This window comes from Alosa sapidissima, chromosome 23 (genome assembly GCF_018492685.1).
Source record: "Alosa sapidissima isolate fAloSap1 chromosome 23, fAloSap1.pri, whole genome shotgun sequence".
NCBI classification, from domain to species: Eukaryota; Metazoa; Chordata; class Actinopteri; order Clupeiformes; family Clupeidae; genus Alosa; species Alosa sapidissima.
In genome coordinates, this window is record NC_055979.1 from 18,894,836 (window position 1) to 18,909,835 (window position 15,000).

Below are 15,000 nucleotides of genomic sequence, written 5' to 3' on the forward strand. Positions count from 1 at the left end.
AGAGAATATCCATCTCGCTAATTGCCTTGATCGTAGCGTCAACACCCGTCTGAAATGAAAATGTGGGGTTGATTAGGTGCTGTCCCTGCTGCCAGTAGCCTAATATGGACTAGGGCAATTTATCAACGTTTATCAAAGAATAGACTCACTGCCAAGAAATTCTTTCTGAATGTCTTGTTGTACTTGTACACATCATATTTATTTAGATCCTGAAAAAGAAACATAAAATTTGGTTAGATATCGCCTCAACACCAAATCAAAAGTAGGTCTATAGGCCTACAGGAAGACATTTTGTTGCAATAAAAAGTTACATACACAGTTGGCATTGGTCACCAAGTCGCGTCTGACCCTGTGCAGCTCTTCTTTGACAATGGGCAGACGAGAGTGGTGATCATTAGTCGGCAGAGCATCGGTCAGCACATTCTTGAGGTAGTAGTCCAAGATGTTGGCGTGCACACAGCAGCTGTCATTCTCCTGCAATTTTGAAACGTACATTTAATGACTCCACATAAGCCTTTAACTAACAAGTTGTAGCCTATACACAATCAGATATCCGCTATAGGTCCAAACATCACACTAAGCATACTCACTTTAAATTCCTTCTCGGGCATCTTTGGAAGTATGCGGGTCATGTGGTTCTTGTCCAGTCCTTGCGCCTGTCCAGACAAATTAACGCCAATTAGTCAACTCGTAAGTCCATTCATACTCGTTCATTTAAAGAAGAATGTTGCATAACAAATAAAGAACTCCAATAACGCTTCTATGCAACCACTCACATGTTGGGCCACATCTATGATGTTATTCCAGGTAGCGGAGTTGTCCAGGGGTTGTGAACAGTGCTTATGCCTGGTTAGCAGCGACGCTGTGTCTCCCCAGACAGCGCAGCACACCACGAAAGCAAGGACAAGAAAACTCTTCATGATTTCAGCTGGACGATGGACGTTGGCAGTGAACACAATTGCTGGGACTCCTAGAAATAAAAACACATTTTCTCAATCAATCACAACCACAGGCAAATCCTTTGAGTTTACAATCCTTGAAAGGCTGATTGACTTCTTACCTTGCAGGTTAGTTTAGGATTGCATGCTGTCCCCGTGAGCTGACAGTATTTATATCCTCAAGAAGTGCCCTAGATTTTATCTGAACGTCATTGTGGTTTCCCATTTCGTTTCATGTGTACTACCCCCTTGACACTACCTGTTGGAAAAATTGCAACTACACATACTGGTAAGGACAACATTAAGGGGCAAAACATGACATGATATCATTTCCTCTTTTGAACCATCATCCACCACAGGTGATCAAAACTCCAGCAACATAATACAGGTAATTTAATGCTGACCAGGTCAATTTTTTTAAGTTTGACAAGGCCTACAGTAGGAACATCCGATTATGAATGTGTGAATTCCCCACCCTCTGATATTGAGCAAACACAATGAAGGCTGTAGGCACATGAGCATTGGTATCGTTGGAGCGACTTTATTGTGTTTGCACAGTCACTGCCAATAAGAGGAAGAGTCCACTGCCCTCTGAAACAATTCCATTGATGTTGCCAGGTGACACCTCGGCAGGCTTTCATTGGTGCAGGAAGCCATGCTGGTCCCTTTATCCTCAAGTCTAAACACATAGCCTCACCAACATCACACAATGTAGCTCTGAAAAGCAGCCATGTTTTTATTTTTTCCAATAACAGTGCTTGTTTGTAAACCCTGACTGCACCATCTGTCGTTATCAATAACAGCAGGGGCAAAGCGCGCCATTGCGTCAGTGTGTGTGTGTGGGGCTGTCTGTAGCAGTCGCACAAAGAGGTCCAGAGTTCTGAGAGGCCGTGCTGGCTTGGCTGCGACGTCATGGGTCAGCACACAAGCTGACACCCCAGGGCAAGCCCCCGGGGGCTGTGTACATGTAGGAGGCTGGCAGGCTGCGACGTAGAGCGCTCGGAGAAAGCGATGCTGTCCAGCCGTGTAAACAGGGATGTAGTGGAGGCTAAACGCAAGTTAACACAGTTAACCCACCTCTGAAATTTCAGAAATAGAGTTTATCCACCTTTTATACAGTAAGAGTTTATCCACCTCTCAAAAAAATGTATTAACCAATTGCAACTTTCAACATTAAAAAATCACACTTTATTATTCACATTCACAATATGTACACTCATCAACACTCTAGGAATCTTTTAATACCATTGGTATTGTTATAAACAATGGACAATAACCTCCACCATCATCAAACATGTTCTGAATGCCTTTTTAAAAATCTGATACTGCATGTCACAGTCGACCTTACTGTGATCACAGAATTCATAGTTACCCACCTCTTATTTTACCACTACACCTCTGCGTGTCAACCTCACAATATAGAACTATAGGGTTCCATGACTTTTTCCTTTTTCCAAAACTGAATTTCCATGACTTACTATGTACTGTACTCAATGATACAATATACCGACCAATGATTTCAGAGCAGTCATGAAGCATTCAAGAATATTTTACTTTTTTAGACCAGGAGATAAATAAATGGGAATCAAATAAACAAAGTTGGGATACTCAAGCAAGCAGTAAAGCTTTGCCCCAAAAATGTGTCTGGAATAGACACTTACCTGTGGGAGCCCTGTTATATGCGCAAACAGGAGAGAAAGAAAAAGACAGAAAGAGATGCACAGCGTCAACCGTGTAGAAGTACAGAGAGAAAACTAGGAGTGGGATGACTGGAGGGGAGAAACTCTGTGGTGGTCAGCTGGTAGAGGGCAGTGTGAGTAGGATAGGCCTTGATCTGGGAGGTGAGGCTGTCAATTGATTAAAACATTTAATCGAATTAATTACATATGTGATTAATTTATCTAAATTAATCGCATATCATTTTTGCTGTGAAAGCTTTATTTTTATCAACACCATCAGGCTGTTTTTTAAAAGTAAATATTACAATCAATGATCTAGGCAGAACATTTTCTTCTCCCTCCTTCATTTTATAGTCTAATGGTTACTGACTAGAACAGCTTGGGGTCAAAGGTCATATGGAATCGGTTAATCCGCACAATTTTTTTTTTAATCAGTTATTTTTTTCTTAAATTAATTAATCGAAATGAATCAGTTATTTTGACAGCCCTAATTTAAAGCCACTTAGAGTATGAGTGAATACAACATGGCGACTTCCACGGATGAGATGAGCATAGCTATCGCTGACATTTTATCTGAATATTCGAGTATTCCTGGGAAGCTAGGAGTCTTTGCAATGTAGCTGGAAGTAATGAAGGACACAGACATCCTCCACGGCCAATTCCAGTTAGTGTTTGGTAGCCCTGAATCTTAGTTAGGCTACTTAACGAGAAGATGCTTTCTTCAGAAGTGTAGCCTACCATGAAAACTTGGTGGGGATTGTCGTTGATGAGGTTCATGTCAAATACAAATGGTAAGTTTAAAAACGCTAACGTTAGCTAATTACCTAACTTGTATGTTAAAAGATGGCATTAGAAGAACGCTTCGTTGATCTGATTGGTTGATTTGGCCCAACGTACCAACGTAGGTGGTGATAGACAGATGGTTTATCCAATCAGCTAACCAATATTTTCGCCCCTTCCCAAACATTCTCCAACGGAAAGTTCCCAGATGAATATGCGGAGCAAATGTGAAGCAATCCATCTGGCGGAGTCAAGCTACATAATATACAGGGAAGAGGAACATATGCTTAAGCTTATTTTGATCATTGAAATCTTCATTGAGGCATGTTTCCCAAGTGTAGTATCATACAGAGCATAATCTGTTCCTAAACAAAACAAATGGTCTTAGTCGAGACTGGTCTCTGAATTGTTAGGCACAGATGTACAAAATGTACATACTGTAAATATTCAAATGTACACAGGCTTTACAAACATAGCATTTCATTAGATATATTCAATCAATCCATTCAAATCAGAGCTCTTACAAGAGCAAGTTATCACATTTTGCTGTACCAAAAAGTGTAATAAAAAAAGTCTCATTAAGACCGACAGTACACTAACAAAAAATAATTTCTAAAATCTACAATTTACACCCTAGTAATCACCTGTCAAACATAATTTTTCAAAGTAATGTATTGCCTTTTACTTGTGGTGAAAAAGAGAGTCCCAAAATGACTCATGGGTTTATCAGTTGATCTAGTGGCAAATCGTAATCTCCACCAACCTCATCTGATCACCTGCTGTAACCACAAACACACACACACACACACGCACACGCACACATACATGCATACACACACACACAGAAGTTAGCTTTTCCCCCAGAAGTTCTCCTTCCTCTTCAAAGCCCGGCCCAACACCTGGTCAGCCATGGAGCAGGACGCTGCAGATCTGGCTGAGATGTGTGACATGCGGTCGTCTGTGTGAAACGGAGTCAGAGGTAAGCCAAGGCACCAGTGTTATCAACATGGAAGATCAGCACAGAGAATAAGCGCTGCACTACATACTCTATAACTACTCTACAACTATATAGTATGCCTCAGCCTATACAATACACTTCACGCATGCAGACAGATATGCTTTTACATGCAGACAGATACTGTATATGTTTACACATGCATAAAAGTATGTATAGTATGTGTGTGTGTGTGTGTGTGTGGGGGGGGGGGGGGGTATGTTTGTATATTTGTATGAATATATACTGTATATACTGTATGTATATAAATATATGTACACATGTACACATATGTACATGTGTGTGTGTGTTTGCCGTTTGCACATGCATATGCATGCATGCGTGTGTGTGTGTGTGTGTGTGTGCGTGCGTGTGTGTGTGTGTGTACGAGTGTCTGTTTTAGAATGGACAATTTATATGATTTATATGATTTGAAGTCACTTTTTTTGGTGCAGGTTTGGTGCATGTTTGGAGCAGGAAGAGAAGCACTGAATGACTTTTTACCATCATCCGACAGAGTTGTATCACTTGAAGGATACACAAAGAGTCCTGGTCGATGAAGACCCAAGTTACCTTCAAGGAGGAAGAAATTATTATTTAAAATGAACTAAAAATGAAATGGATCAAGACAGTCAACCAACTTGAAATGTCCATGTGACAGGCACACGTTTTGGTGAAGTGCATGTGCTTGCTTGCAGCTAATCTGGGTAAAGATGCAAAGTGGCCTAACCGCTAACTGTATTAGGCAACCGCCTACAAAACCAACAGGAAATTGTCTAGATGTCTAGACAGTGTCAATCAATTTAAGGTCAAGATATAAAAAAAAAGCTTTCAGAAAGGCATTCATGAACATCAGTGCACTAGCAGAAATGAGACAGCAAGACCCAATGAGCAGGTGAAAAAGACTATCAAAAACATGACCATGCTGTACTGCACCACTTTCCAGACCTGAAGGATAGCGGTGCAGTACAGTATTCCTGTGCATTATCAAGGCAATGCATAAGTCCAATGTAAGCAACAGCGGAGCACCTAAAGAGCATGAGGTACAGGAACAATAGATGGGAATTTCCGGGATGACACGTGATGATGACACACCAGGCTCACATGCAAGCACCCGGAGTAAGGACTTGTCTCACACGAGGAACCAGGGCCTTTAATCTGCAGTTCAATCAATAGATTGCATTCTCTCCAACATGTATCATTTTGAAACACTATTGGTAACTGCTGCACAACTTGTCATTTTTTAATTCCAAAGAGAGTGTAGCCTACACAACATACATGTGTGCATCAAGTATTATGGCCTGAAGCACCACAGCAATGTATAAACAGATTAGTATAACATTTCCTCCCGCATCCAAACTTTTTGTTTAATGCGGCGCACTGTATCTGTGGTTTACTGTATCTTTTGCTAGAATCCCAGTGATGCCAAGTTGCATATTAAGTGCTTCCTTGTAAAATGAACTTGCACGTTATGTAATATTACAAGGAAGAGACGGTAATGGTAGCTGTTTAATCACACAGCAGCTGCGTGTGTTCTTTACTATATTCTGGGTTTATAAATGCATATCATCAAGTGTGCTGTGCTGCAGATGCTTATGTAGTTAGTTTTAGTTAATGCACAACATAAGCATGCTTCTCACTGTAAGGAGAAAGTGCAAACGTGGAGGATGGGATGTGACCTACATTATGTGCACCAATCCTCCTAACGCTCTGTTGCTAGCAGGAACTTGACCTCACCTTTTCTCTCTGACGGTAAACTCATCGTCATTGTCGCGTTTCCTACTGAAATCACTTTGAAATCACTTTTTTGGCTGACCTGGATTTCATGGAAACACAACACTGCAATTTTGTCTTACAATATCAAAATTCATTGCTGGTCCAAAGGATTCACTGATATACTGCATTTAATGATTAATCACTATGCAACTATTTTATAGATGCATTATTGTATCAATATTTGCCTGTAATGCTTTCAATATTTGGTGATAATTTCTCACACTGCAGTTATTTGGTAAATTGATCTTGAACCCAGATATGATACAGTTGATTTCTTAAAGTTGCTTATATTCCAAATGAGCTACCTTTTGTGCAGAAATGCTGAAATGCAGAAATGCCATGAAAATGACTGTCGCATCATTGATCAATGACCATCAAATTTTACCTCATGGAAAAAGCTGCAGACGAGGTCACTAATACAGGTCATTACTACGCAGAGAGTGATTCAGACAGAGAGCAGGGTAGTGGAAAATTAGACGTTGAAAATCAGTTAGTCAGTGGTGGGCTGACTGGAAAATTGTTTACAACGCAACAACATAGTAATGGAAATGATTTTTTATAACTTTTGTTGGTGTACATGGGAAATACGAACACAGAGAAAAGTGTATGATGTAAACTGATGAACAGACAGACGCAATATACCGCAAATGTCCACTCTGTTTCAATTTGAAGTGATGACACACCGAAGCTACGTTCATGTAGGCCTAACGGCGTATTGCTGTGATCGAAAGCGTTCAATAAATTCCACTTTTTCATGTCATAAAAGTTACGTGCCTATGATAACGCTTTACAGTTGTCCAATATGATCAATCTTTCGATTGTGTTTATGTGACGTGCTGAAGCTGCATGCATTGTTTTGCTCCGTTTAAAATGTTTCTGCGTAATTGTCAGCTGTGTGATGAAATGCATTCATATTCCACTTTTTATGTCTTAGCATGCCTATGAAAAGGCTTTGCAGTAGGATTGTCCAATGATCAATCTGATGCTTCAATTTGTGTTTTATGTAACACGCCGATGCAGTGTTTATGCAGTTTTGCGCAAGTTTAAAATGTTTAGCCGACTATACGTAATTTGTCAGCTATGATGAAATTCGTTCAACAGGCTAAGTTCCACTTTTCATGTCATGCATGCACCATGCCTATGATAAGGCTTTGCACTTATCCAATATGGTCAATCTGTGTGGTCTCAATTGTGTTTCATGCGACGCGCCAAAAGCTACACATTCATGCATTTTTTGCTCCAGTTGAAAATGTTTCTGCGTAATTTGTCAGCTGTGATCAAATGCGTTCAATAAATTCCAATGTTATGTCATAAATATAATATGCCTATGGTTAATGTTTGTATGCATCTAATCTAGTCCTATCTTATGTTCAATCAAATTGGCTTTGCCCAACTGTTTTATTCCGTGTCCACCCATTTGAACATTTCTGGCTACGCCACTGTTGCGCACACTAAAGTTCTGACACTTGGTTGTGGATCCTCCTCAAAGCATAACTGAGAGATTGACAGGGAAGCTACGCCAGGTGCGTAACTGAAGCGTTCCGTTCGCGACGCGTAAAATCCATTTTAGAAGAGTGGTCTATTTTTTTTCCCCAACATACATTATAGTGGAAGCTAATTGTTGCAGCAGACGCAACACGAACGGAGCGCTTCAGTTACGTGCCTGGTGTAGCTCAGCCCTAAGGAATAAACCAAACAAGTCTGCCAGAGGTAGTATAATGGGGTCAGCGATGGAACGTACCATTGTGCTGGAACTCGGGGTCCCTGAGCGCACCTTGGATTCGGTTGGCAGGCAGTGTGGCCCAGGGGGCAGTCCAGGCCTTCACATTGGGGTCCCGCCTTCGGCACGACCTTGGGACCGACGACCTTTTGGGGGGTTCCTTGGACAGACCCGCACCATACCAGGCGTCATCACGGAGTGGCAGATGGTCCACAGTCGTCAGGCCTGCCGCGGGAGGCGTGCGGGTCAGCCTGGCCTCCTCTGCCTGTGGGACAAGATCACAATGGCTGTGACAAAAACTAAAGGAGATTGACTTGGTGATACAATTATGACAAAATATGACCCTATCAGCGTCAACCATACTGGCAATTAATGCATTGTGGATAATGAAATAAATCTATCTTCAACAGGTACCATCAGACCGGTGTAAGAATAAAGAATATCTAGGTTCATTGAATTTAACGTGACATTTTAGAACCTCCAATTGTTGTGGAATGGAGTCTTTTGATGAAATGTTAAAAACTCTGCTAGTAAACTTTAATATGAGAGGCATATGATTTGTTTATGTTAATTTACACATAACTTTTCCCCTCTTGCCATAAACATTTACAATGCAACTCAATGTTAAAGTGATTCCAGCGTAATTCCAGCGAAAATAGACCCAAGGGTATTTTTCTGCATTAAAACACATCAACCAGTATTAACCAGTATTATTGTTCAAAACATCACCAAACCTCGTCAGTAGCTTGCTTAGGGCCTCTACACATGAAACGAAGCACCAACACCTAGTTAGCGAACCCGGAGTTATTATAAAAGACTGTCAAGAGACCCTAAGCATGCTACTGACGAGGTTTGGTGCTGTTTTGAACAATATTACTGGTTAAAAAAATGCTATTTGGGAAGCGTTTAGCTTACTGCGCATAGATACTCTCCACTGTTTGAGATTTGAGGGAAGAGCATATATACCAAGCCAAGCTCTGTAGTGGTTAATCAATGAAAATTACTGTCTCCACGGCTTATTTGTTGTGTTTTAATGCAGGAAAACACCTTTGGGTCAAATTTCGCTGGAATTACACTTTAAACATTACTGCAAACATGGTAATATGCATTATTTTAATTAATTTTTAATGACATCTGGTTCTGAGATTTGGTTCACAGGGCATGAGCCCAACGTTATTGCAAAGGAGAAAAGGTGCTTATGTATGTGAAACAACTTCTATAGAACTGGTGTGATGAATCCTGCAATGGTAAATACAATTTTGAATAATGTTTACTGAATTTACCTGTTTCTGCTTATCATAGGAATCTGTACTGTAACCAATAACATCTGAAGTGAATGCACAAAGGACTATACTGTTAGACAATGGATGTGATATGCTGTACATAGACAGATCTAGGGAATAGACAGATGTCACTTATACGTAGATGGCAAAAACTGAGTGAGCTCAACAGAAAATGGCAGTTGATTTTAATCACACCCATCTTCATAGAGTGGCGAAATCAACTGGAAGCTTGTAGTTTTTAGCATGAAAGGGAGACCAGGCAACGTTTTCGTGTTAATTAATCATCTTCGTAAGTCATCATCTCTCTCCCGCCCCAACTGCCTGTAGGAAGAATATCCCACTTGCAAGTTCTGTGTATCCGACCCGCCAACATTAGCCGCCGACCCACCGACATTAGTCTCACAACGTCTCAGACATCGCGAGAAGCAGGATCAGTTTACATCCTGCATCCCGAGCACAGACGCACGCTAGCGATTGTTGCAAACGTCTATATAATGGCAGAGCCGGCGAAGAAGCAGTGAAAACCCCTGACGGAAGATGCAAAGAAAAGGAAAAGAGCTTCAGACCGAGCGAGGGCTCGTACACGTAACGACACATACAGACGCTAGGGGGAGCTTCGTAGAGAAAAAGCATCAGGCTTGACTGGTGTCCCTTTAACATTTGAACACTTCCTGGTTCCGAAGAAATAATTAAAGGGGTATTGTAAATTTGGTGAAAATAAGGTGTCGGCAAAACAATGACAATAGAACACCTTGGTTTTCTATTGCCATTGTTTTGCTCACACCTTATTTTCAATTTAGTCAATAACTAACTAAGTAACTAACTATAGGAGCTGTTGCGTGTAAGCTGACTGATACTGTGGAACAGCTGTGACTCACCTTGCCGGGTGTCGGGGCTGGGGAAACATGTCCCATGAGCCTTTGTGGCGAGCGGGGTTTCCCCTGGGGAGACGGGCTCGGTCGCTCACGCATAGAGGCCCTCGCTCTTGGGGGAGATACCAAAATGGCTCCTCCTGGCAAACACAGTTGGTACACAAACATAAGCACGCACAGACACACACACACACACACACACACATTGAAACAAACATACACACATACATACACAGGTTTCCCGTTTACCAACAAAACTAGATGCACGGGCAGCCGTGGGGCAGAAGACGCTTGGTGGCCGGCCACAACGTTATAAACTTAACCTAACTGTCAGCTGCTGTAAGCTACAATCGGATTTTTTTTGTATACCCCTGTTGTCTTAATGATAATAACATCTCATTTCAGACTTTATTTCATAGTTTGTCGTTCATTTGCATTATTAATATAACATTGTCTTTTGCCGTTTATGGCAAAGACATGCATTGACGTGACATGCATTGAACATATTGAATATTCTCTAACCATCATCATTTCAAATTGGTGCAGTTTTCAGCACAAACCTTCATTGTATTCTTTTCATAAAGAACACTGTTCTATGCTGTTCTATGGTGCTTTCTGCCTCTTAGTTGCGCATGCATGTTTTCGTGACTTCAAATCCATGTATAGATACAGACACGCACACACACACACACACAAATACACCCACCTAGATGTAGAAACACAGACACACACACACAAAGTTTTCTGGGGGAACTATGGTGCACATGTAACCATAGTGCCCACAAGAATCTGAATCTGACCCATGCCCATTTCAAAATGCCATTTCAACTTTTCACTAATCCAAATAAAGGCCAAAATAAATTATAGAATAAAAAAGAACACCAACCAAATAGGGACTGAGTAAGGCACTAAGACCCAGCGCACGCTAATAGGGCAGTGAGACCATAGACATAATATACATAGACGCCGCATTGGCTGCTGGAAACAAGAAATGCGGCCGCCATCTTGGACCTGTCATACTCCTCATTGCGTTGCAGCAGAAAACACAAGATGACAGCACTGTGCAGCATGTTCCTGCTCAAATCGGCGGACCATACTCGGGGGGATTTACTTTTCACAAGTAAGATTTAACATTACCGTACTATTGGTTGTATTTTGTATTTTCGAACAATGTGGCCTGTATCATAGCTACATGTATGACCTTTGCAGCAAAAAAAAACGCGTGAAAATCTGTTCGGTATTCAGTGAGATATGATTAATTAAGTGTACTGACAGCTCATTGCACCGGCCAAACAGATTACACTGAGTGGAGTGGATGACCGGTCCAAGATGGCGGCTCCAAATCTCGTCAGCGCTAGTAGGGAGCAGCGGTCGATGCGGCGTCTAATAGGGCAGTGAGACGGAGTAAGGCACTAAGACCCAGCGCACGCTAATATGGCAGTGAGACGGAGTAAGGCACTAAGACCCAGCGCACGCTAATATGGCAGTGAGACGGAGTAAGGCACTAAGACCCAGTGCACACTCAGCTGGCCACAACATTTCCTTGTGGTTAAGGGTCAAGCGGGACTACATACATGAGACAAAGATTGTTAAGGCGGAGCAAGATACTTCGTCGTAGTTCATGTCTATGGGCGCGAAATGGGGATCGAGTCCTGTCTGCATAAAGAGGCGTGTCGATGACGTATTGATGAGCGTACATTGCAACCAGCCAACAGCAGCGGCATAAATAACCGGCGCACACCTGATATAAGGTTGATTTTCTCCAGACTAGATTGCTCAAAAATGCTAAAAATGTACCTGAAATGTTCAGAAGGGTTTGAGGATCATGAAAACGTGCCCGAAATTCACATTCCTAACTCTATAGAACCAAGACCTTAACATATGTGGTAAAATTCTGAGCTATGCCCATAGACTTCAATGGAGCAGTCGCTGCCTTTGCTCTGCATAAAGGGGGATTTTGACCCCCCCTCGTGCGATCTGGGTTCCCGGAAGTGTGTCCTGATGAAATATCTTGCTCCGCCTTAACAATCTTTGCATGAGAGGACTGGAACGCGGTTGCATCTGACATCAGGTGGGTGATCCCCATCACGGAGGAGTCAGAGTGAAACTGAGGAAACTGTTTAGGGGGACCACTGGCCTGTCAAGGGAAATTTGATGTAGAGCGAGCTTGTCCTTGCTACTGTATCTGGTGCAGTGGGCCTACTGCACCAGTACGCCTGCTGCACACTCTTCATGTTGACACGCCTCACTCCGCATGGTCACTATGCAGGGTTTATTGCTTCATGTTGACATGCTTAACTCTTCACGCAGGGTTTGTTTGCCAGAACAGTTAGAACAAGTGATCGAGTCACTAGGACTTCCCTGCTCTCCTTCCAGGACTTGTAACGCAGACAGGTCAGCTACATTTCCAGGGGTCCTCACACCCTGGACCAAACTGTTTCCATGGTTTCCCCTACGGCAGGCACTGCAGAACACTGTATAGTAGCTCCAGTAGCTTGTTCACCCTTATAAACAGCTAACCTGAGCCATCTATTATGCCACATCCTCTTTTGCCACTTATGCCCCTATGCTTTACACTCTTGTTGCTCTACCATGTGTGTGTGTGTGTTTAGTCGTATACAATAACAAACTCCTTGTGAGTGTTTAGTTCTATACAATAACAAACTTCTTGTGTGTGTTTAGTCGTATACAATAACAAACTCCTTGTGTGTGTTTAGTCGTATACAATAACAAACTCCTTGTGTGTGTTAACATACTTGGCTAATAAAGCATCAATACTGATTCTGAATGATATGAATTCCACAATTTAGTCATATATAGTACAACAAACGAACAAGCTCATAAAAGAACTTTCCTACATTGCTCAAGCAATACATCAGTATTTCTCAATCTCAACCCTCCTTTTGTCAACTGACGACGGTGAGTTCAAGGATGGCAGGTTACCGGCAGCAGGGGTGGTGCGGTCGTGGTGAGTCCGCTGAGCGAGGCCCAAGGTCCGCAGTTTGGGCGTCGGCAGCCTGCCCCCTTCCCTGAGGCTGCTGGATCCCTCGGACTCCCGAGCCCTAATGTGATGGACAGAATGTTCATGTTCATATACCCTATTTGTGTAAATACTTTGTATGTGTGTGTGTGTGATTTCTTTTTTGTGTTTATTTATTCATGTTCTACTCCTCTTGTGAATGATGTGGTGTATGATTTGCAATGTCAATAAAACACATTTGACACTAAATTGAGCTGAATTGAGAGAAAGAGACAGAGAGAGAGAGAGAAAGAGAGAAAGAGAGAAAGAGAGAGAGAGAGAGAGAGGGAGAGAGGGAGGGAGAGAGTATAGTAGAGATATGCAGTAGGGTATGCCTAGTTGGCATGTTAGGCGGGGATCACACTGACCAGCGGCAAGCGGCAGGTTTCCTTTCGTTATGGTTTGGCAGCAGAACGGTTGCAGTGCTAGCATTGAACAAGCTGAGTGTTGAACTTGGTTCAACTTTCAAAGCGCAATGCAAGAGTACTCAATTGTCAGTTAAGGCAAACTTAGGAACTTATTCACGCATCACGCTTGCAAGTGGCCTTATGGTTGTCATGTCATGTTAAACATTAGCTGCAGTAACTCTAAAGAGCAACTCATGCACACAATGGTGTCTGGCACAGCTCAGGAATGCAGGATTTTCCTGGGTGGCCACACCAGCAAACACATTAAAATTCTCTCTTTCTCTTTCTCTCTCTCTCTCTCTCTCTCTCTCTCTCTCGATGAGGTCATGCTTTCATCTTGTAGTAAGTAAGTACAAAACGCCTCGTTCTGAGACAGTGAGTGGGTGCAATAATGACATCATAAGGAAGATGGCAAAGTCACCCCTTTCTGGGAGGTTGGCAGAGTGGGTGTTTGCAGTAAGTAGAGACAACACGACACCCACACACACCTGTCTTCTCCTCTCTCTCTTTTCTCTCCGTTCTCTCTCTCCTCTTCTTCCTCGTCCTTGTCTTCGGCCTGATCGTCTGTCCGCTCCACCGGACCAGGCTCCTCCCGGGCGCCCCATGCCTGTTTGGGCTGGACCGGGATAGGGACGGTGGGGGCAAGGGGCTGCCCCCTGGTGGATGCTTGGCCGCCAGAGCGGGCAGAGTTGGCACTGCCTGTCCCACTGCCCACTCTGTAGGAAGAGGAAAGGAAACACAGTAACGTTGAGCTTGTGTAATACCGGTATATACATACACACACACACACACACACACACAAATACATATAAAACATGGATAGATACATACATACATACACACACAAATATAAACACACATGTATTAGCGGTGACCAAGGGTGAGATGAGTCTTAAAGCGAAACTGATAGAACAGCAGAATACCCCAACACGAGTGAGTGGGATTAGATTCAGTCAAACTGAACGAAACACAAAAAAAAAAAAAAAAAAAAGAAACATAATGAAATAATGCAGTTCTCTTTTCAGAATGAACTTCACATTAATCTATATACTTTACAATGTATGGAGTGTTTCTGTTGTTTGAGAAGGTATGGTATAACCAACAGGGCTTTCCACCAAGCTCTGCTGCCCTCTCTGGCCTCCATGAGGACTATAGCTGGGTTTCGATTCAACTCATTTGCGTATTTTACACGCATTCATAAAAATGTGACTAAATGGATATGCATATATGCACATATTTCTTCCGTTGTGTTAAAATAGACACCCGCCTAATGAAGTGAACAGCTGTGGATTGAAGACTTGTTGATTGTTGTTGAAGATTGTTGTCAGGGCAACATCAATGGAAATACATGAGTGCAATCTGATTTGAATAAACCTGTTTCCTTCAACATTAGTCACATTGTCAAATCAGGGCTTGGATCCACCCCTAAGTGAATCCAGTGGCGACATTTCCTAGGTGACTAAAATGATGGAATCAGTCAGGATTCCAATGGTAAAAATCTCCATGAAAAGAATTGGCTGGAAACCCAGCTG

General features: G+C 42.3%; 2 protein-coding genes across 10 annotated transcripts in view; both read right to left on the reverse strand.

Moving 5' to 3' along the window:
- il22 (interleukin 22) overlaps positions 1-1,458 on the reverse strand; it is a 1,877-nt gene extending 419 nt beyond the window's left edge. The window contains exons 1-6 of one of the 2 annotated variants that reach the window (XM_042080084.1): positions 1,061-1,458; positions 777-970; positions 591-656; positions 316-474; positions 150-209; positions 1-49 (exon numbers count right to left, since the gene is read on the reverse strand). The exon at positions 1-49 is cut by the window's left edge and continues 419 nt beyond it. In XM_042080084.1, the coding sequence (XP_041936018.1) occupies positions 1-49; positions 150-209; positions 316-474; positions 591-656; positions 777-920 (478 nt within the window). In that variant the 5' untranslated portion in view covers positions 921-970; positions 1,061-1,458. Of the gene's footprint in view, positions 50-149; positions 210-315; positions 475-590; positions 657-776 lie in introns of both variants that reach the window. The other variant, XM_042080083.1, reaches the window with a different exon arrangement.
- Positions 1,459-3,520: 2,062 nt separating this feature from the next.
- The window catches only part of mdm1 (Mdm1 nuclear protein), a 22,831-nt gene continuing 11,351 nt past the window's right edge, over positions 3,521-15,000 (reverse strand). For 2 of the 8 annotated variants that reach the window (XM_042080031.1, XM_042080029.1), the window contains 6 exons: positions 13,957-14,184; positions 12,986-13,104; positions 10,049-10,182; positions 7,909-8,152; positions 4,896-4,964; positions 4,055-4,355 (listed from right to left, as the gene is read on the reverse strand). In XM_042080031.1, coding sequence (XP_041935965.1) covers positions 4,246-4,355; positions 4,896-4,964; positions 7,909-8,152; positions 10,049-10,182; positions 12,986-13,104; positions 13,957-14,184 — 904 coding nt within the window. In that variant the 3' untranslated portion in view covers positions 4,055-4,245. Of the gene's footprint in view, positions 3,763-4,054; positions 4,356-4,895; positions 4,965-7,908; positions 8,153-10,048; positions 10,183-12,985; positions 13,105-13,956; positions 14,185-15,000 lie in introns of those variants that run through there. The other 6 variants (XR_006026707.1, XM_042080030.1, XM_042080035.1 and 3 more) reach the window with 6 other exon arrangements.